The following is a 24,783-nucleotide window of genomic DNA, read 5'->3' as shown; positions in this document are numbered from 1 at the left end:
GTTACCGGTAAAACATTTATTCATACTTTTTTCAATAAAAACATTATATAACTATAAATTTAAATCTAATATATTTTTTCTGAAATTTCAAACTATATTCAAAACAACAATTTCAGTCGAAGAGGTAAATATTATTACTAGCAATAAGTTACAGACTGAAACTACCTAAAACCCAGGGTCGGGGTATTAATTCATAATTTATAACAAAGTATTGAATGTAAACAAAATGCACTGTCAACAAAATCATTTGAAATCATCATCAAGAAACAGTGAGGGTCATGTTTTCTGTTAGCTTTTTCACAAGAACTGTCTGATGACGAGAAACTTTAGAAAAGATAAAGAAGTGAACTACTTAAAATTAAAAAAATGTTGAAATTTCTGTTTGAAAGAGAGCAAGGTTTACTTGATCCACTGAACTTGAGAAGAGCTGAATCAACAAGAAGGACATTTGCCTTAGAATTAAGTAGACATAGAGATGTAAAAATGACCAGTCAGGGCGCTGTTAATTCCATAGATATTGATTTGATAGAATCAAGATAGTAGGTGACCGTGTTAAAAACATTTACTCATTTCCATTTACAATTTACTAGTCCGAGATAACTCTGAGTTCAACGGCTGTTTTGCCAGACAAGCTGAGAGGTCCCACAGCCCCAGCTTGTCTAGCAAAACAGCTGTTGGACGTCAGCATAATTTTGACTAATGATTTACCAGCTGTTAGCTTTCATTTCGATCTGGCCCCAAGTCGATCCAGCCCCATATTTAAAGTTGATCCAATCCTAATTTAAAAAGTACATGAGAAAGTGATAATTATAATAACAGATTAGAAATAAATATTATCGAACATGAATTATTGTACATGAAGTACTAGTGCATAAACATGTAGTCCAAATAATTATGATGTCTGGGAAGGCAATGCGGCTATTTCAATTCTATATGCATGATATGTACATGTAGCTATAGGAAGCGGTCTCACTAATTAGCGACAACAAGAATTTTAGCGACAACAAGCGTCAACAAGCGACAAGAAGCGACAACAAGAATTATTTTAGCGACAACAAGCGACAAGAAACTATTTAGCGACAAGAAAACATTATTTTTTAATTAAAATTAATTATTGTAATAAATATTAAAAGAATATGCAAAAGAAAATAATTTTAGCGACAAGAAAGTTAAAATTGATAGAAAAAATGAAACATTATTTACCATGTTTACATAATATTTTATCATCTATTATGAATAACAGCCAGTATTACGTTTAATTATTGTATTATGAGATTACTTTTCCTTGTGTTTTAGAACATATTATTTATCTTATAATTTGTTTTTTAAAACTCTTTTCGTGCAATATATATTAAGCTCGCAAAATGAATTATTTGTGCATCATTGTCCTGCAAGTATTGACACAAATTGTGAAATACAAAGAACTGAAATCAAACAGGAGGAAAAGAAAATTGAAATGTGAATGTTTTCGTCTTTTTATTTGTTTATTGCCTCATTAAACGATATTTATCATGTTTATGCATATTGATTGAAGATGAAAGGAAATTAATGACAATCTTGAGTTTTCAACAGGTGTTCACTATTTACAATGATTGTATATTCTGGCTCGTGTAATTGTATAGTCTGATCGACGCGTGTACAAAGTTGAAGGTGTTAATTGGATGTTATTATAGCAATAAAACAGGGGACACGCGACTCGTTAATCTCATTTGTGTGTACTGTTATTACCTTAGGGTGAAGCCACATCTAATGTTGTTCCTATCAAGAACAATGAATTATACTGTATGAAAGGAAATAATATTTCATGTTTTTGTTTCAATAAATCCTTCAAAGGAAAGTTGACATTTTTTTGTTTTTGTTTCAATTTTATAGCGTGTGCATTTCCTTTGCTCTACCAAACTGACTGAAGCCATTCAACTTTTATGTTTAGTATAAAGTAAATTGTCAACATTTCAGTATTATTCTCGCAAAAGTACGTGCTCTGTGCAATGCTAGAATCTAAAACGCAACTCGGTTTACCTTTGATTAATAAATCAGTTACTTTGTACGTCTTTGATACTGCACGGTATCAAACGAACCCTTTGGTACAGGGTTTCAATTTTATATTCCATTATGCCCGCTCCATATATATCTCCATTCGTTTATTCATACTTTGACTTTGATGAAAACAGATACATACATTATCTTATACATATTCTTCATATTTAAAAATTAAAAAAAAAGAAGCTCAATCTCTTTCTTCATCACAAATGTTAAATTTCTCCATCTATACCAATATACACAATCTCTTTCTTCCTCACAAATGTTTCATTTCTTCGTCTATCTATATAATAAAACATTTTAATTAGACATATCTGCTCTTATATTTTAAAAAAAAACATTAAATACAAATTTATTTATATCTAATAAAAAAAAAATGTTTTCTTGTCGCTAAATAGTCTTCTTGTCGCTTGTTGTCGCTAAAATAATTCTTGTTGTCGCTTCTTGTCGCTTGTTGACGCTTGTTGTCGCTTCTTGACGCTTGTTGTCGCTAATTAGTGAGACCCATAGGAAGGCATCCCAGAAAAAAATAAAATAGCCTTGCCAGATTGTAAGGTGTCCCAGAAAAAGATAAAAATAGCCTTGCCAGACGTCATAATTATTTTAGACTAATACATTGTAATAAACATGATAAAAATTTCTGAATTTTATAATAATCTAAAAAATTGGACGGTAAAACCGCTCAACAGAATATACACTGATATATACATGTATATGTGACTAATATTTTCACATTGAATTTTTATTTATTAGATAAAACATTTGTTGGAATATATGAAGATTTCATTTTTTTGAGTATGGATGACTATAAAAAATAAATCCATTTGGGGATCCATGGATCAATCTGGGGCCAGAAATACATTCAGTAATATTTAAAGTCCAAGTGTTCTGAATAGACTATTTTTTATACGATAACATTTGGACTGCCAATTCAAGTATACAATTTTTTTAAAAGGTTATGCAGTATTTTGTGGTAGGACATTTGGTTAAGTAAGTTAGAACAACTGAAAGAAGAAAAATCAAACTTATATTAGCTGAAATGGTGTAAAGAAAAAATATTTTGAAACATCTGTTTGCATTAAAAATATCGCTGAATGTAAGTCAACGTGATATTTTTTGTTGTGATGCAAGAAATTCTCTTCTGACACAACCTACATTCATGACAATATACATGTATATTGAAACATATTTTTTTTTTTTTTTTTTTTTTTTTTTTAAATTTTATCATACTTTATTGATAGTTTGACATTTGTTAGTGGATACATCAAATACCGGTACCTTATCCCGGCCTCGTTAACTGTTAGTAGCATATACAAAATATAGTCAATTTGGTTAGTATTTGTTAGTTTTTTTTAACTGTAATATATACATTTATAAATCATTGTAAATTATAATATATCCAACTAAAACATTATCAATACAGAATGATCAATAAATCTGAATAGATAAAAAAAAATAAAATATAAAGAATAAATAAATAAAAATCACAGAAATTTGGAATTTTGGAAAAAGGAAAAAAAAAAAAAAAAAAATATATTTTACTTCCAGCATTCATAATGTATCTTGCAGGATTTATTTATTCAAATATTTGCGTACAGGCAATAACTTAGAGGTAGATGATACATGTAGTTATAAACATCGACTAAAACATCAAGCATATATATATATATAAACCAACATATAACAGTATCAAATCATTAAACATAGGTGGTGATGTGGATAAGGAAAGAAATGTACATAAAAATAATTCTGGTACATGATGTACCAATTTTTTGATAATCAACCTAGTCTTCTAAAATTGGAAGCCAGGGGTCCCAGCAGATATTGGCCATATGAAAAGGTTTTCTTTTAAAAAATAAATTCTTTTCTAATGCCAGAGATTCTTTGAGGTAGTTTTTAAGTCCTGTAAAATTTACCTTTTTTTCACATAGTTTTGTTCTGTAAATATAGAATTTTGTCAGGAGTATTATTAAGTTTTTTATCATATTATTTCCGTTGTTACCTAAATTTCCAAATAAAATAATATCTATATTAAATGGAATCAATATTTGTGTTTGGTTATAAATCCAATCACCAAGTTCAATCCATAAATCTGAAATTTTATGGCATGTCCAAAATATGTGCTCAATATCTTCAATAGCTTCATTACAGAAAGTACATTTATCTGATTGTTTTATCTTAATTTTAAATAAAAATTCATTTGTGCCAATGATTCTGTGCACTATTCTGTACTGGAACCAATGAAGTTTAGAGCTTTTTGTGGTGTAGAAAGACATATTATGCACTTTTTTCCAATCAAAATTTTTATTTAATCTTAGAGACCATTTATCTTCACAACTAGGCCTTGTACTACTTTTTTCTAAGAAAACATTATACATATCTTTTGACCCTTTATTTGACAAAAAAAATGTTCTAATATTATTTGGTAGAATTGGTCAATGAACTTTATTAAGATTTTCTATAGAGATATTATGTTTAAGAGAATTTTGATATGATTTTATTGCTGATATAACTCCATTATAAACTAGAAAGTTAGATTTAATTTCATAAATATTTTTGCATTGCTCAAACGACATTAATTTACCCTCATTATCTACCAGATCATTAATCAATAAAATACCGTTATCAGCCCAGTCTTTATAGAACACACTTCTGCTACCTATTTTAATATTTCCATTATTCCAAAGTGAATCTGTTAAAAATTCTTCTTCATTTTTTGGTTTAAGTTTATTTAGCATTTCTGTCCATGCTTCAAAAATCTCTTTCCAAAAGGGGTTTTTACATTTGTTTGGTGGGCCTAGAAATACTTAAGTTTTTCAATATCAATATTTTCTGTGCTTTCTATAAGCTTTTTGAGTTTTGTATTGTTTTTTAGCAACCGTCGGACCCACGTTAATTTTAACCCTTTTATATATTCTTCAATATCTAACATTTTCAGCCCCCCCAAATTTATGTTCCAGACATAATATTTCTCTTTTAATCTTGTCAGGCTTGTTTTCCCAAATAAATGAATAGATTGTACGAATAAGTTGTTTAAGAGTAGTATTGCATGGTGTTGGTAATGTTAAAAACAGATGATTTAATTTTGAAATAATTAGTGTCTTGATAATTGTTATCTTTCCCACTGGAGTAAGTGTTTGTCTAGACCAAATATTGATTATATTTTCAATTTCTTTTATTTTAGGATAATAATTCAAAGATTCCATTTCTTGCAAATTGACAGAAAAGTTTATTCCTAATAGTGTAAACCTACTGGAACCCCATTCCAATCCCCACTTTACACACATGGTGTCTTGACTATATTTTTTCTTTCCTATCCACACCACCTTTGTCTTGTCTAAGTTCATATGGAGACCAGACATTTCAGCATATTTATGTAATAAGCGGAGAGTTGCGTCAAGGCACTCTGGTGAACCGTCAAGAATAATTGATGTGTCATCAGCATATTGAGAGATCAAATATTCAGTATCATCTATTTTAATTCCCTTTATATCTTTATTTTTTCTAATTAATATTCCAAGTATTTCTGCACATAAAAGAAATATATAAGGTGATAAAGGATCCCCTTGTCGACAACCTCTTTGAATTTCAAAGAATTCAGATAAAAAACAATTTTGAGAAACTGCAGAACTTATATTTTTGTAAAAGGTTCTTACCCATTGTTTTATGGAGGGGCCAAAATTGAAAAAGTCTAAAACGTCTTCAATGAAATTCCATGATACAGAATCAAAAGCTTTTTCAAAACCTATGAGAAGGAGCAGTCCTGGTAAATCATTTAGTTCTGTATGAAATAATATATCGTAAATAAGACGAGTATTCTCCCTTATAAATCTACCCGGAATAAAGCCAGTCTGATCACTGTTAATAATTTGAGGTAGAACTAATTTTATAGGCTCAGCTATGCAGCTTGATGCTAATTTATATGTGGTATTTAGTAAACTTATTGGTCGCCAGTTTTTCATGAATTGTCTCGGTTTATCTCCCTTTGGTATACAGGTTATAATACCTTGTCTTTGAGTAATTGATAATTCCCCTTTTTCGTAACCATTTATTATAGAACGAAATACAAATTTTCCTATATCTATCCAAAAAAACTTGAAAAATTCATTTGTGAAACCATCTGACCCAGGGCTTTTTTCATTTTTCATTTTTCGCAAAGCAGTTGTCAATTCACCATAAGTAATTTCACCCTCCAAAGATTCTCTAATGGTATTATTTATTTTTTTAATATCAGTATCAGGGATTTCATTGTTTAGGTTAACATTATTCAAACTTTCTGTTTTAGTATATAGCCTTTTGTAATAATTGTTTGCTTCTTTTAATATTTTATCTTGCTCACTGATAGTGTCCCCTTTTTCATTGACTAATTTTGGAATAGTTTTATTTATAAAATGTTTAGTTTCTAAATTTAGAAAAAAGTTTGAAACATATTTAATATTCTCAGAAAAATTTATGAATGATCAACTTAGATTCTACATTTGATCAAAATTGGACATCATAATTTATTACATGTAAGAATGTAAGATATAAAAATTATTGAGATTCCAATGATCAGAACTACATGTATGAGGTTTTTCTTTCTGTAGCACATGCATACATTAATTACATTTACCATGTTTACATGTTAGATTGATTCCAGTCAGGCCAATGCCTCGTGCCAATAGGATTTTTTCTAGAATTCCTGCAAAAAATAAATTTTTTAGAGTGAGTGTTGAGCAATGACAAATAACGCTAAAATTTTTTTTTACACAAAGCATTAGATGAAATTTATTAAACAGATAACTTGAAGGAAACTGATCAGCACATCAATGGATTTTTTTTGCTATAAAGATTTTCCCAAACTGAAATGATTTCTCTTTGTTTTTTTCAGTCTTTTATCAGGATTTTCTGATGGTACAGCAGCTATTCATGACGTAGTAAATCAGACAGGGAATGTAAAATACACCTGTAAAGTGGTTTGTAAAATAGACAGACATAATCGTTATAAACACAAGACAAGTATACAGTCAGTATGTTGGTACCCACTAGATACTGGAATCTTTACAACCAGTGGAACAGACAAACTTCTCAAAGTCTGGGACACAAATAATCTGATAGTAAGTATAAACATGATAAATGAAAATTACAAGACATTGAATCTTATTAGGAACACACATCTTCTGACATGTACATGTACAATGTTTGCACACTTTGAAAATTTTATTTATTGTCAAAGACTCAATGTTTGAAAATCAAATTTTCAATTCCTTTCAAACATTCTTATGATTATTGTTCAGTACTAAACATGCTAAACAAATTAATCAATTATCTCTACAGAGACTCATATTCAATAAATAACCATGAATATTTGTATGACAATACATGTTACAGTGTATATTTTTTACTTGTAGAACTAAATGACATGAGATCCTATTTGACATGTAGAAGTTTGCTTTTTAATTGATGGGAGATAACTCATGAAACCAAATATTCTGACTTCCATTAAAACAAAGAAACAAACCTGTCTTGTTTATATCAGAGCTCTGACTGATATTGATCAACAAATCATGTTACTCTATTTGATGATTAATATATATATATATAAAACTATAGTGCTTGTGATGTTAATTATATAATTATCTCTCTTTTTGTTTCAACCAGTGAATGCATGTTGTGTTGGTTTGTAATTTATGAATATCACCCTTTTTTTGTTTCAGCCAGTGGATGAATATGAGTTCAGTGGAATTGTATATCAACATGACCTCTCCCCTGTTGCCACAAAACATTGCCTTATAGCAGTTGGTTGTCAGAGTTCAAGGCTGAAGCTAGTTGATTTAAAGTCAGGGGCAAGTTCACACATGTTAAAAGGTCACCAAAGTTCTATATACTGTGTTAAATGGTCTCCGAAAGATGAATTTATCTTAGCCTCTGGTGGGTAAGTGAATATACAATGTTTAGAGAATTTTCCTCCTTGGGAGTTCAGTTTTTTTGTGATTAAAATTAATAGAATAGAATTTTTGTATATATCTGTATTAAAATAGATATAAGAAGATATGGTATGAGTTCCAATGAGACAACTCTCCATCCCAGTCACAATTTTTAAAAGAAAAACCATTAAAGGTGAAAGTACGGTCTTCAGCACAGAGCTTCAAGATGCATGTATATATAGTTCAGGAAAAAGTTTGATATTTGGCTGTTTTAACATTAGCTGCTTCCATTACAACATAAAGATTAACATACACATAATTTAATTGAATACATTGGCGGATCCAGGGGGGGGGGGTTCCAACCGCCACCCTTATTTTTGGCCGATCAATGCATTTGAATGGGGACATATAGTTGGAACTCCACCCCTTTGTCCTGGGTTGGGAACCCCCCTTTTTAAAATGGCTGGATCCGCCCCTGGAATACAGATAATTCAACTGTAGAAATGTCTATTAACAAATTACAAAGAAGTGCAATCATTTATTCTTTTTTGCAGAAAATTTTGAAAAATAAAAAAGGACATAATTAATATAAGAAGAGAAGCATAAGTCCATCCACACGTTGTATGTACAGTGATGTATGAAGAAGGTAAATTATTCAAGTCAAACATCATGTACATTTTAAAAAAAACCACTTAATTGAAATCAACAGTATGCATCTGTGTAACATTATTTATATGACCAGTAGTTTACAATTTCTCTCTTATTTTCAGAGCTGATAACCGTGTATTATTATGGGATGTGAGAAGTGCCAAAGGTGCTATGAAGGTGTTAGATCAGTATAATGGTAAAGCACCATCAGATAATACTACTGGTTAGTAAATATAAACGTGTAAAAAATCTAGTTCAGCCTATCATTTGTACAAAGCAGGGTTCAAAATTTCAAAAAGAAAGTAAGCAAATCATATAACATTTTTGTCGAGCCTTCGACTTTAGTCAAAAAAGCGAGACTAAGCGATCCTACATTCCGTCGGCGGCGGCGTCCACAAATATTCACTCTGTGGTTAAAGTTTTTGAAATTTTAATAACTTACTGGATATCTACCAAACTTGGACAGAAGCTTGTTTATGATCATAAGATAGTATCCAGCAGTAAATTTTGTGAAAATAAAATTCCATTCTTTCCGTATCTTACTTAAAATGGACTTAGTTTTTCTGCGGGAAAACATTACATACACTCTGTGGTTAAAGTTTTTGAAATTTTAATAACTTTCTTAAACCATACTGGATATCTACCAAACTTGGACAGAAGCTTGTTTATGATCATAAGATAGTATCCAGAAGTAAATTTTGTGAAAATAAAATTCCATTTTTTTTGTATTTTACTTTAAATGGACTTAGTTTTCCTGCGGGAAAACATTACATACACTCTGTGGTTAAAGTTTTTAAAATTTAAATAACTTTCTTAAACTATCCTGGATTTCTACCAAACTTGGACAGAAGCTTATTTATGATCATAAGATAGTATCCAGAAGTAAATTTTGTGAAAAAAGTATTCCATTTTTTCCATATTTTACTTATAAATGCACTTAGTTTTTCTGCGGGAAAACATTACATCACTCTGTGGTTGTAGTTTTTGTCGAGCCTGCAACTTTTGTTGCAGAAAGCTCGACATAGGAATAGTGATCCGGCGGCGGTGTTAGCTCACTTCTTAAAAGCTATATATTTTAGAAGGGGGAAGACCTGGATGCTTCATATTTTGTATATAGATGCCTCATGTTACCAAGTTTCCGTCAGTCACATGTCCATTGTCCTTGACCTCATTTTCATGGTTCAGTGACCACTTGAAAAAAAAGTTCAGATTTTTTGCAATGTTAAATTCTCTCTTACTGTAAGTAATAGGATAACTATATTTAGTATGTGCGTACTTTGCAAGGTCCTCATGCCCGTCAGACAGTTTTCACTTGACCTCAACCTCATTTCATGGATCAGTGAACAAGGTTAAGTTTTGGTGGTCAAGTCCATATCTCAGATACTATAAGCAATAGGTCTAGTATATTCTGTGTATGGAAGGACTGTAAGATGTACATGTCCAACTGGCAGATGTCATCTGACCTTGACCTCATTTCTAGCGGGCAGGTGTCATCTGACCTTGACCTCATTTTCATGGTTCAGTGGTTATAGTTAAGTTTTTGTGTTTTGGTCTGTTTTTCTCATACTTTATGCAATAGGTTTACTATATTTGTTGTATGGAATGATTGTAAGGTGTACATGTCTAGCGGGCAGATGTCATCTGACCTTGACCTCATTTTCATGGTTCAGTGGTCAAAGTTAAGTTTTTGAGTTTTGGTCTTTTTATCTAATACTATATGTCATAGGTCAACTGTATTTTGTGTATGGAAATATTTTATGATCTTTATGTCAGTCGTGCAGGTTTTATTTGACCTTGACCTGGTTTTCAAGGTTCATTGCTCAGTGTTAAGTTTTTGTGTTTTGGTCTATTTTCTTAAACTATAAGCAATAGGTCAACTATATTTGTTGTATGGAAGCATTGTTAGCTGTACATGTCTGCCTGGCATATGGTTCAACTGACCTTGACCTCATTTTCATGGTTCATGTTAAGTCTATGTGACAGTTGTAATAAAGCTTTAGATTTAGGAGTATCAACATAATATCAATGATTAGTAAAGAAGGCGAGACATTTCTGTGTGTGCACTCTTGTTAAAATTTTAATAACTTTCTTAAACAATCCTTGGTTTGTACCAAACTTGGACAGAAGCTTGTTTATGATCATAAGATAGTATGCAGAAGTAAATTTTGTAAAATGACAAATCCATTTTTTCCATATTTTACTTAAAATGGACTTTTTTTCTGCCAGGAAACAACACATTCACTCTGTGGTTAAATTTTGATAACTTTCTTATACTTTTTTTTATTTGTACCAAACTAAGACAGAAGCTTGTTAATGATCAAAAGCTAGTATCTAGAAGGAAATTTTGTTAATATTTTGTACCTGTGTATCTGTATTTTACTTATAAATGGACGTTTATATATCTTAACTTGTACGATTCGCTCGTGTATGTAACAATGTTTTAGATTTTAACGAGAGAAATTTATGTATTACTGAAAAATTATTACACCAGGGTTTTTGATATCACAAACTAGTCAAAACATTTACTAAATTTTATCATCGGTATAAAGACATCATTCGTAAATATAGCTCAACATGCAGACTTCTAATACATTCAGGTATTTCACATCCAATTTTTTATGGAAATATTCTTTATAAAGCACAAAGGTGTCAGTATTCACCTCAGAAACTTACAAAACCTTTGAATAGACTTATTAAGAAGGGATATAATTACGATACTGTTGTCAAGTCATTAAAGATTGCATATTTTGGCGTTAATATTGAGTCACTGATAAGGTCTTTGCATCGGAACTAAACACATTTATTCTAAAAACAGTTGTTGGCATGACACGGGTTATGTTCTTCTCATATATGTTATGATGGTATGATACTAAACCCCTAACGGGAAGGATTGTGCCTGATGTTCATATGATGAAATCATAATCTTTCAGTCAGTTTAATTGAAGTCTGGAGCTGGCATGTCAGTTAACTGCTAGTAGTTTGTTGTTATTTATGTATTATTGTCATTTTGTTTATTTTCTTTGGTTACATCTTCTGACATCAGACTCGGACTTCTCTTGAACTGAGTTTTAATGTGCGTATTGTTATGCGTTTACTTTTCTACATTGGTTAGAGGTATAGGGGGAGGGTTTAGATCTCACAAACATGTTTAACCCCGCCGCATTTTTGCGCCTGTCCCAAGTCAGGAGCCTCTGGCCTTTGTTAGTCTTGTATTATTTTAATTTTAGTTTCTAGTGTACAATTTGGAAATTAGTATGGCGTTCATTATCACTGGACTAGTATATATTTGTTTAGGGGCCAGCTGAAGGACGCCTCTGGGTGCGGGAATTTCTCGCTACATTGAAGACCTGTTGGTGACCCTCTGCTGTTGTTTTTTATTTGGTCGGGTTGTTGTCTCTTTGACACATTCCCCATTTCCTTTCTCAATTTTATTAGTTTTTCTTCCAGTTAACATTACATCCAGTCTGCAGTAAAAGTTTCTAAAACATTTATTAGATTCCTAAACTATCCAGGATTTTTTACCAAACTTGGACAGAAGCTTCCTACAATCCAAACATGGCATCAAGTGGAATATTTTTATTGATTTTTTCCCTCATTTTTGTTGATCCTGCAATTTACAGCAAAAGTAGGCGAGACACTGGGTTCCGCGCCCTTACAAATTTTTTATTATGCTACAACTATGAAATTTAGTCAATGTTTTGTATGTTTTAAATGAATTGTTTAATTTTGATTGACAATTCACAATGCAATTGGAATCTCTTGTTTTCATGAATGTAACATTTTATTGGGAAATAAAATATTTTTTTGGAATGCCTGGCAAAATAATTGTCTTTAAATTAATTTATCCTTGATTTTATATTATTTAGCATTTGTTGTAGTATTGAAGACATTAGTTAAGATTCTATCAATCAAAAATGTTTTATTTAGTACTGAGTTATTAACCACAATTTTATACAGTTGATTTTTTTTATCTAGATGTTTTTTCTTTATTACTTTTCTCAATGTCAACATATTTCTTTCATTGTTGAATACTATATTTATTAATTTGATATATGAGCTGAGTCAGATATAAATTGACCTTATGCAAGTGTACGTATATATGTACATATATTAAACCCTGATTGATTTCAGAAACATTCATATACGAAATACAATGAAAGAATAGATGAAGTTTGTTCCGTTTTGTAGCATTTAATTAACAATTCAATATGTTTAATTTTTTTTCAAACCCAAAATAGGTTAAAAGATGGTAAGATGTTGATAGCTTAAGGTTGATCCGACGCAGCTCATATAATTTCTTTACTTTTAGGTAACACAGCACATCATGGTGCCATAAATGGACTTACATTTACATCAGATGGTCTACATCTTATTTCCTATGGTACAGATAACTGTATCAGACTATGGGATGCTAACTCAGGGAAAAATTGTCTCATAAACTATGGAAACGTTCCAAATGATACGAAAAAACTAGTGCAATTGAGTGTCAGTAATGGATGCTCACCAGATGTCTTATTTATTCCAAACCAATCAAATATTGACATGTTTGACGTTTATTCCGGTGAAAAAATTGACAGGTTAAAAGGTCATTACAATTCTGTGAACTGTTGTAAATTTCATTCTCCTACGCAAGATGTTTACAGTGGCGGTAATGACAGAAATATATTGATATGGACACCAGATACAGACTCATCATATGATGAGCACTTAAAAACTCAAAGTGAATTACATGTGAAAGAGAACTCTGCTGATGAAGTATGGTCAGCCAGACCTACTGTTATGATTGACACTTGGAGTAGCGATGAAGATGATTAACTTTTATTTTTCATAACTGTTGTATAATCTTTGACAAGTATAAGTTTGTTGATGGTGTGAAAACGATGAGATAGATAAAAATATGTTAAAGGAATATTCAAATGCATAATATAGTAAAAAAAAAACTGTGCCATAAACTGCCATTGCAAAACCATCGAAGGACAAATAACAGTTTACAAAACTCAATACTAAGCAACACAAACCCCACCATAAACCTGAAGGTGATCTTAAGGTGGTACCCAACACTTTCACTAAAATTAATTTGGCTCGTTTAATTTTAATAAAATTTTGACAATGTATTTACTTTGACCCTTTGACAAAAATATAAAAATTTCAAAAATTTTGAACCAACCGTTTTGTCAGAAAAATTACACTGGTTATATAGCAGTTTGACAAACACCAATTTTGATCATTGAGAATCTTGATATTTCCTTTACAACACAACATAATCAAAACGTTTAGCTGACTTTACAGAGTTATCTCCCTGTAGTGTTAGGTACCACCTTAAATGCTCTGGAAGGGTTAGAAAATCCTAAATCCCATCTGACATCTGTCTTGTTACTACTTTACATTTACACTAAATGTAATGATGTATTATATATTATAGATCACTGTAGATGAGACTTAAATAAAATATTGAATTGAATACAATAAGTTACAAATGTACTACATCAAGCATGTTAAGAGATCAAGCATTACACAATATCTGAATGTGGTAATTGACTCTTATTTTAATAAGCCTAATACATTACCAAATTAACTAACCATTGGTCATGTAAATGTTCTAACCCCAAGACTTGGACCTACACATGTACTGTGAAATTTTGTAATTGAAACACTTTTTTTCTAATCTGAGATAAGAGTAGTTTGTTGACGATTTGATATAGGTATTACTTTATGGCAATGGTGCAAACAAATGGTGTAAACCATTGATTTTCTTGGTAAGGTTGATATATTTCTTTCATTAGATGATTCATCATTTTATGTGTTACTTGATCTTAATTTTGTGCTTTTAAAATTGATTATGCAATATATGTGTACTTGTATGAATTATTTATAAGTAGACTTTGTTATTTCTGAAATAAAAAATGCAGCAATTTTACTGAATTTGTTAAACTCAAGATTGTTGTCATTGATTTACTTACTAGTATTCAGGATCACTCATAGTCAAATTAAGGGAGTTAAAGCAATATAATGGTATTTGTAGCAGAAATAGGATATTTAACAAAACCACCTACACTCAACTCTGAGAAGTGAAAGTGGCTGGTCAGTATAGTTGATTGCTATCATTTCTGCAACTAGATAATACCCTTTACTCTAACCTGATATTATATAGGAAGTCATTTACAGGTATAAAACTGTTTGAATGGGCCAACTCTATTCCTGCCTCTTTGAACTGAATAGGTCATTCTGCACACATGAACTATATAAAATCATGATCTTAGAATTTTCTACATGTAAATGTACATGTATATCTAATTATAAATATTATCCAATGCTATCTAGAGTAGATAAATGAAAATATGTTAATTTTATCATTTAATACATTTATCTTTATAAATAAAAGAAGATAACATTGAGAAAGGAAATGGGGAATGTGTCAAAGCGACAACAACCCGACCATCGATGCAGACAACAGCCGAAGGCCACCAATGAGTCTTCAATGTAGCAAGAATTCCCGCACCCATAGGTGTCCTCCAGCTGGCCCCTAAAAATATGTATACTAGTACAGTGATAATGGACGTCATACTAAACTCCGAATTATACTCAAGAAACTAAAATTTAAAATCATACAAGACTAACAAAGGCCAGAGGCTCCTGACTTGGGACAGGTGCAAAATTATGGCGGGGTTAAACATGTTTATGAGATCTCAACCTTCCCCCTATACCTCTTGCCAATGTAGAAAAGTAAACGCATAACAATACGCACATTAAAATTCAGTTCAAGAGAAGTCCAAGTCCGATGTCAAAAGATGTAACAAAAGAAAATAAATAAAATGACAATAATACATAAATAACAACAGACTACTAGCAGTTAACTGACATGCCAGCTCCAGACCTCAATTAAACTGATTGAAAGATTATGTCTTCATCATATGAATATCAGGCACAATCCCTCCTGTTAGGGGTTTAGTATCATACTATCATAAAATATATGAGAAGAACATAACCCGTGTCATGCCAATAACTGTTTTTTTTTAAATAAATATGTTTAGTTCAGATGCAAAGACCCTATAAGTGAATCAATATTAAAGCCAAAATATGCAATCTTTAATGACCTGACAACAGTATCGTAACTATATCCCTTCTTAATAAGTCTGTTTAAAGGTTTTGTAAGCTTTTGAGGTGAATACTGACATTTTTGTGCTTTGTAAAGAATATTACCATAAAAGATTGGATGTGAAATACCTGAACATATAAGATGTCTGCATGTTGAGTTATATTTACGAATTATTTCTTATACCGGTGATAAAATTTAGTAAATGTTTTGACCAGTTTGTGATATCGAAAATCCTGGTGTAATAATTTTTCAGTAATACACAAATTTCTCTCGCTAAAATCTAATGATGAATGACTGCCATGAGACAACCCTCAAACAGAGAAAAAATGACAAAGGTGCCTATCTGAAACTTTTAACTTTACCCTCTCCTTGCTCAACTAACTAATTTTAAAGGTTAATATAGTGATAAATTATTCAACTTAAACGTTCTTCTCACTGATTGTAATTCAAGTATTTTACTCTGCTTACTAATTGTTTTTATAATATTTACTAAATATTAAATATTACTGTTGATAAACTATAATATTTATAAACTAGTCTATACATTTGCTGTGTTGTATGATTGATTGAAAGAAGCTAAGTCACTCAATCCTGACTTCACAGATCGATTTTCATTCAGCATAAGTGAAATGTTGTGACTATTTGGTTATAAGTGGTTTAGTGTAGTCACAAAGGTGTTATCTGACCGTGTCTTAACATTTCAAATGCGATTGACAATGAGACAACTTTTCATTAGAGTCCAAATGACATGGATGTAAATTGCTTTAGATCACCATACGACTTTCAACAATGAGCAAAACCCATACCATGCTGTCAGCTATAAAAAGGTAACATGACAAAACATATAACTATAACCAATGAAAAAACCGACGGGTTAATTTATGACAAAACAATAAAAGAAATCAAATATAATGAACAGCAACCAAGGACAACCACTCAATTACAGGCTTTTAACTTGGGACTGGTCCATAAATAATGTGGGAGGTAAACATATGACAATAGGTTTGTGAGTTCTAAACCCTCTCCTAACCTGTCACAGTAGTGTAACTGCACAAAATAAGAATAAACTAAGAATTTTTTTGAGTTGGTTTGACTCATCAGATTGGCACATGCACGAAGCAGCAAAAAAAAAAAAACCCAATGATTACGAAAGAAACCTTTCCCCAGATTGAGCTCCTCTTTGTCAAGGTATTTAAATTTTTGCAAGTTCACCTCTCCTACTGTATAGATATAATAGCTATTTTTCACTATGGAGTTTATTCAATGTAACCATTTTTCCTTTGAAAACAAATCATTCATTTATGTAGCTGAAATTTTTATTTCATGAGTAGAGAAATTATATCATTACCATTTTTTAAGCTTTACATTGAAGTGCTGGGTGTTGGCTATGTTTGGCACGAAGTGATCGGGGCTTTTAAAACAAGAGTGCACACACAGAAATGTCTATAGCTAGCCTTTTTTACTAACCATTGACATTATATAGACAGTTCTGAATATAAAGCTTTACTACACTTATCTAGACAAATAAAGCTTTAATATTTTGAGAATATGCTTATTTATTTAGGATGAACATAACATCAAATTTTATTTTTTTTGCTAATTTTCCCTTTAACTTAATATGATCCAAGAAAATGATGTCAAGGTCAGATAAACCAAACTGGAAATACATGTACACCTTACAATCATTCCGTACACCAAATATGCCTTAAGCAAAGTGACCTATTGCACATCTAAGAAACAAACGTAACCGCGAAAACTTACTATTGGTCTATTAACTATGAACATGAGGTCAAGGTCAGATGAACCACGCGAGATATACATGTACACCTTGCAATCATTTATACATCATGATGCTTTAAATATAGTTGACCTTTTGCATATAGTATCTAAGAAACAAGTTTAACCAGGAAAACTTAATACAGTATAAGCAATAGGTGAATTAAATTTTGTGTGTGAAAAGCAGACCAAATTAAAACAAAAAACAAAAAAAAAACCCTCAATTTTATCCACTGAACTAAAAATATTAGGGTAAGGTCAGATTACACCTGCCTGTTGGAACATGTACACCCTACAATCATTCCATACACCAAATATAGTAGATCTATTGTATAAAGTATTAGAAAAACAGACGAAAACACAAAAACTTAACTATAACGCGACTAAACCAGGAATATGAGGTTAAAGTCAGATGACACCTGCCATTTGTACATGTACAACTCACAATCATCCCATACACCAAATATTGCTTATAGTATCTGAGATATGGACTTGACCACGCGAAAACTTAACCTTGATTACTGATCCATGAAATTATGTCCTTGCAAGGTATATATGCACATGCTAAATATAGTTATCCTATTACTCCTAATAAAAGAGAAATTGACATTTCAAAATATATTTACTTTTTTTCCCAGTAATCCCTAAATCATGAAAAAGAGGCCATGGACAATGGACATATATGACATACGGAAACTTCATAACATAAGGCATCTATATACAAAGTATGAAGGATCCAGGTATTCTTCCTTCTGAAATATTTAGCTTTAAAAAAGTGAGTTAACGCGGTTGACGACGACGGTTCACTATCCCGATGTCGAGCTTTCTGCGACAGAAGTTGCACGAAGTCGAAGGCTCGCCAACAAAGAAAAGAAGATCAAAGTAAGTAAAAGTACTAAAATAAAGGCAATAGTAGTATACCGCTGTTCAAACTCATAAATCCATGGACAAAAAACAAAATCGGGGTAACAAACTAAAACTGACGGAAACGCATAAATATGAAAGGAGAACAACGACACATCACTACAATGTAACTAACACACACAGAACTAAATAAAATAAAACTTTGGTTTATATTTGTTAGCACCAAAAATGTATTCAATACAATAATTGCACGGGAGGTGCCGAGCCATAATTTATTTCCATCAAGCAGATGGTAACTGATTTGGAGACTTCAAATGCAAGTTCTGCATTTAATAGAAATATTTCTTTTCGGCGGCCTTTTTCTGAATGTCGTTTTATTTTATATAGAAATGAATTCATATCATAGAAGTAACTAATGCCATCTTCTCTGTCAAAATTTTAAGGTTTTAAAGTTATGTTTTTATCGAAATGTAATGTGGTGCACAGGATGGCATTGCTTTTCGTTCATTGTTTTTGCATATTTAAATCAAGCCGTTAGTGTTCTCGTTTGAATTAGCACATGTATTCTTCAATATTGAAGCGTTGTTGATCCAACAGAAGAAGAAAAATTGGTTTAAATTTGTCATTTCGTGGTCTTTTGTATCCAACTTTTCCAGAGTTTTGTTCATTGTTGAAGGCCTTACGGCGATCTTTACATTGAAGAAAAAAGCTAAACAACAAAAATAATATAGAACAATGAAGTGCTTACATATAAACACTAGAGAAGAACGACCTATAAAATTAAAGAATATAGCAATGATATACCCCATCCAGACCCTATGACTAAAGTTTTTATTTCATGGTATACGAGTTCTGATTTCGATTTAAATTATGGGGAAACAGCTCGCTGTAAACGTGTAAGAAAAGTTCTTAAAGTCTGTGAAATGTATTTACCAATAGATGTCATAACTTAGATTTAACTGAGTAGTGGTGTTTGAAATAAACAAAAAATTGCATCTGCTTGCTTCTAATGCTGATGATTTAACCACTTTTGTGGTGTCAAAATTTATTTACATTAATTTTTATAAAATTTTCAGTACTGAATTTTCAGTCATTCATTTTTCAGTCATTACAATTACTGCTTTGAAACATTATCATTTAATATGCAAGGAATTTAATCAGAGAGGTTTAATATGAGATTTGCAATAACATTTTTTTGTGTCTATTATTTCAAATTTCATATTTGTTTTGTAATAATTTCACAAAAAAGTATTTTATATGTTAATATATAACTATAAACTTAGTTTTTTTTATTTTTAAAGGCAAATACAAATTTTGGTTAAAAGTATACATTTCAGGGGAGATAACAAGGTTTCATTTAAATTAGTACAGTATAGATCAGTAGAAAGTTCCTGTGAGTATCTGAGGTTAATATAGAAAGCCGTCTCTAGCTGAGTGGTGATAAGGTGATAATCTGAGGTGATAATATTTGTGATATGAATATCCTGCTCCAGCCAGTGCAAAAATCATGAAAGAATTAAACGTGATTTTCGTATTAACAAAGAATTCCGTATCTAGAATAAAACGAGAATAAAACTGAATATTTTTATTTCTCAAATTACAGGGCCCATAAAGGGCATAAAATCAGTTACAATTAATGGGCATACTCGATAATTTATACACTGAACAATAAACCATCACAGTGTACATGTAAATGTATATTTAGTATATACAAGGATTTGTATAGTAGCATAATATACAAATCCTTGGTGTTTCTTGTTTCTTGTTTTTTCATGTAGATTAGACCATTGGTATTCCTGTTTGAATGGTTTTACACTCGTTTTTTTGGGTCCTTTATACATGTAGCTTACTGTTTTGTGTAAGCCAAGGCTCCGCGTTGAAGGACGGTACTTTGACATATAATGTTTTACTTTTACAAATTGTGACTTAGATTGAGAGTTGTCTCATAAACATACCATACAAATTGTGACTTAGATTGAGAGTTGTCTCATAAACATACCACATCTTCTTATATCTAATTAGTATTACTATTCGATCTCCTTAATTCAAAACACTCTCTAATATAACAGGCCATTTTTTTCCATAAAAGATACATATTTTTGGGTCAAGAGCGGCATACAAATTTTGAGTATTTACTTCAGTTTTTTAAAATTATTGTTGGAATAGTATTGAGAAACAAATCTTCTCTTTTGATATCGTAAATCGAATTTCTCATATTCATATTTCTCCAACAGATTACAAGTACGCCCATACGTGCACGTGTGTCAAATACAATATCTGGAAATTCAATCATAATAAAATTCACCAAAACATAGAGTCCTGCAACACAGCAAAATGATGGATTCAAAGCTCAAGCTATTCATACCTTACTTAGCACGATGGATATTAAAATGAAACATTTCGTAGAAAAACTAAAACAGCCAAAATTAGCGAGATGTTAAACAATCATAAAACAACAATAACTGAATCATTATCCACAATAGAATCAAAAATCAAACATTGTGCCACTGGAATCGATTCTCTTAAAACAAAAGCAAACGTTGCCGACAATCTTGTAAAAGACTTAAAAGCTAATCAAGTAGAACACAAACTCACTATAGATAAAATGTCTACATTAATTATAAAATTAGTTGATCGTATCGAATCAAGTACTTGAACACTGTCACTGTATCATAATGAATCCACACAAAATTGAAGAATCAGATGCGGATATTACTTTGAGGCCAACAACTGACAATGATAAAAATATGTTCACTAAAAGTGTGTGCCATGATTCAAACATATTATCTGACATCTCAACTGATTAAATTGAAACTGACAATGAATGGACAGAAGTTACGGGAAAGAAAAGGCAACTCGAACCTACAAATAATGAATCGACAGAAGTTGTAAGAAAGAAAAAGCAACCCGAACCTAAAAAAAAACCGCCGCAAAAAAATCCATATAATTATGACCATTTGATCCTGAGCGATTCAGTCATTCGAAGGATTCAAACAGAACGCTTTACACCTGGCACCAGGTGTGTCAAGCGGTTTATTCGAGGAGGTGCCTTTACATGTAACAACTTTATAGAAAAGAAGGGGACAGAATTTAATACCAAAAACGTACTTCTACACATTGGAACTAGAGACCTACAAAATACTGGTATTAATAAAGATGATGAATTTGTTAAACTTCTCGATATGTGTACAAAAACCTGGATACATGCCAAGTATATGTGTCTCTTATTACAAGCCGAAGATACTTTTCCGATAAAATGGTAACCGAAGCAAATCAAATCATATGCAGTGTATGCACGAACTATCCAAATGTTACTGTTATTGAGCAATTTAAACCATCTGATAACATGTTCCATGACCAAGTTCATCTCAACAATCTTGGACTATCGATCAGAATAATAACATGGACATGACAAGACTATCATCCAATCCGTCCGCTTTCGAAAGTCCTCAAATGACCAACCATATTTCACCTATGAACATGATGAGTCCGCCGCCAGCAAATCCTTTTATGCAATTGGTTCCTCCGCAAATCCCTATGAACATGTGTGCTCCATGGCGTCAATCATGGAATGTACCATCCTATACATCTTGGCCACCAAATATTGCAACATTTCATCCTGATGCTCAACAAAACATTCACAACTAACCAATGATAAACAAATTATGAATCTAATCTAGTTATGATAGAAAGTATTTTGTTGTTGTAACTGTTTATTTTTATTAGTTTTTATTTTTTCATTTTTTTCATTTTTTTATAATTATTATTCCTTTTTACATCACATACATACCTCATGTAGCTTGTTATTTTATTTTTATGTTTATTATCAAATGATGAAGTAGAAAACAAAAAATCATCAGCGTCCGCTATCATATATGTACATGTATCATACAATAGTCCCAACATCCTAAAATAACCCAACCACATTTATTATTGAATCTAGAACGATTAACAGATTTGACCAAAAGTCGCTCCTCAATATAGCCATGTGGAATATTGAAGGGCTTATTAGTTCAAAAATAAATGACAGTCACTTTTTACAAGTTATTTCAAATTTTCATATCCTTGGCTTGGTAGAAACATGGCTAGAAGATGTCAATGCCTGTACTAATTTACCGGGGTTTGATCTAATTGTTGCAAAAACAAGAAAAAGAAGAAAAAAAGCCAGAAGAAACTCGGGGGGAGTAAGCAGTTATGCCAAAACATCCGTCTCTTAAGGTATATAAAAATTGGCAAACAAACATTCAGATATAGTTTGGACAAAATTAGAACACACATTTTTCAACCTTCCTAAAGACATTTACGTAGCTTTTGTTAGTGCTACCCATAGTGCAGACGATATTCATTCTATGTATACTCACTTATTAGAAGGAATTGTAAAATATAGTAAACTTGGTGATATCCTTATCCAAGGGAACTTTAATGCTTACACCAACACTATGCCTGACTTTATTGTAAATGATGAAAAAGTCATTCTAGTAATGATGATGTTTTTTACAAGTTTGATATTAGTTTGCCAAGAAATAATCTTGACAATAAAAGAGTAAATAATAGTGGTAAACATTTACTTAATATGTGTAAAGAATCAGGACTTAGGATCCCGAATTGTCGAACCACATGTGATTTATTTGGCAGACCAACCTGTATTACTTATAATGGATGTAGTCTTGTAGACTTCTCAATTGTATCAAATGAACTTTTTCATGAATTCCGTGGGTTTTTTCCAAGTACATAAATTTACTGCTTTATCAAACCATTGTCCTATTGTATGTTGTATTTTGTCTAACATTGTCAACAGCTGTAATTTTTCTTCAAAACTTTATGGTTTACCTGGTAAATTCATTGGTCAGATGAAGCTATACATGTATAGAGCTCTACAAAACAAATATTAAAAGTAAAAATATTAAAGATAAATTTAACAACTTCATACAAAAAGCTTTTGGTGAAGTCAACGAAATGGTTGGCGAATTCAATTCAATTTTAATAGAAACAGCTAATATGTCCACAACATTCATTAAAAGGGGTAAACCTAAAAGAAACAAATCTAATAAAACACAGAAAAACCATGGTTTTCGGAATCGTGTGAAGATCTGAGGATCTCTGTTAAAAACTACGAAAAATTGGTCAACAAATTTCCCTTCAATGCTGAAAATAGAAAATCTTTTTATACTTTTCGCTCTCGCCTCAGACGTAGATGTAAATATGAAGAGAAACAGTACAAAGAAAAGATTTGTAATGAGTTGGATATGTGTAGAATCCAACCCTAAAGTTTTCTGGAAATGAATTAACAAACTCGATCAGTCATCAACTTGTAAAACAAATGAATCATTGCCTTATTTCTTAATTCTTTTAAGGAAAACTTTGAAAAACTAACTCTTGAACACCCCGAAATGAATTGTTTTCAGGAAAATGTCACAAAAATCTTTGAAAAAAAAAGCTTAATGGTGTAATCACACCAAGTGAAGTCGTAAAGGCCATCAAATCACTGAAACATTTGTAAGGGTTCCACGGAACCCGGTGTCTCGCATACTTTTGCTGTAAATCTCAGGCTCAACAAAAGTGAGGAAAAAAATCAATAAAAATATTCCTCTTGATACTATCTTTTGATTGTAAGAAGCTTCTGTCCAAGTTTGGTAAAATTCCAGGATAGTTTTAGAATCTAATAAATGTTTTAAAAACTTTAACTGCAGACTGTATGTAATGTTAACTGGAAGAAAATCTTAGTCCATTTATAAGTAAAATACGGGAAAATGGACTTATTTTTTTTACAAAATTTACTTCTGGATACTATCTTATGATTATAAACAAGCTTCTGTCCAAGTTTGATACAAACCAAGGATAGTTTAAGAAAGTTATTAAGATTTTAAAAACTTTAACCACAGAGTGAATGTAATGTTTCCCCGCAGAAAAACTAAGTCCATTTAAAAGTAAAATACGGAAAAAATGGATTTATTTTTTTACAAAATTTACTTCTGGATACTATCTTATGATCGTAAACAAGCTTCTGTCTAAGTTTGGTTCAAACCCAGGATAGTTTAAGAAAGTTATTAAAATTATAAAAACTTTAACCACAGAGTGAATGTAATGTTTCCCCGCAGAAAAACTAAGTCCATTTATAAGTAAAATACGGGAAAAATGGAATTCTATTTTTACAAAATTTACTTCTGGATACTATCTTATGATCATAAACAAGCTTCTTTCCAAGCTTGGTAGAAATCCGGTATAGTTTAAGAAAGTTATTAAAATTTCAAAAACTTTAACCACAGAGTGAATATTTGTGGACGCCGCCGCCGCCGACGACGACGACGGATCGCTTAGTCTCGCTTTTTTGACTAAAGTCGAAGGCTCGACAAAAATGGTAAAAGTCCATCCATTGATTTTATATCTAATGAGATGACAAAAAACTCCACCATGGAATCTCTTGTTAAACTTTTCAATATTGTCTTTAATGAA

The 24,783-nt window shown here is 31.3% G+C and overlaps 1 protein-coding gene across 1 annotated transcript; it reads left to right on the top strand.

Moving 5' to 3' along the window:
* Positions 1 to 188: 188 nt before the first annotated feature.
* Positions 189 to 14,529, top strand: LOC139488099 (DNA excision repair protein ERCC-8-like). The gene is made up of 5 exons (XM_071273485.1): positions 189 to 539; positions 6,911 to 7,136; positions 7,737 to 7,954; positions 8,717 to 8,817; positions 12,904 to 14,529. The coding sequence occupies exons 1-5, from the start codon at positions 367 to 369 to the stop codon at positions 13,407 to 13,409; spliced, it is 1,224 nt and encodes a 407-aa protein (XP_071129586.1). The 5' UTR covers positions 189 to 366; the 3' UTR covers positions 13,410 to 14,529.
* The last annotated feature ends 10,254 nt before the right edge of the window (positions 14,530 to 24,783 follow it).

This window comes from Mytilus edulis, chromosome 1 (assembly GCF_963676685.1).
Source record: "Mytilus edulis chromosome 1, xbMytEdul2.2, whole genome shotgun sequence".
In the NCBI taxonomy this organism is placed as follows: Eukaryota; Metazoa; Mollusca; class Bivalvia; order Mytilida; family Mytilidae; genus Mytilus; species Mytilus edulis.
Note: the sequence above shows the minus strand (reverse complement) of the source record. Positions and strands in the feature narration are given on the sequence as shown.

What these genes read in the sequence shown, in the direction of transcription:
- LOC139488099 (XM_071273485.1), top strand. Translation starts at nt 367, where the DNA reads ATGTTGAAATTTCTGTTTGAAAGAGAGCAAGGTTTACTTGATCCACTG. An exon ending in GATTTGATAGAATCAAGATA is followed by an intron (nt 540 to 6,910) that starts GTAGGTGACCGT and finishes TGTTTTTTTCAG; the next exon opens with TCTTTTATCAGGATTTTCTG. An exon ending in ACCATCAGATAATACTACTG is followed by an intron (nt 8,818 to 12,903) that starts GTTAGTAAATAT and finishes CTTTACTTTTAG; the next exon opens with GTAACACAGCACATCATGGT.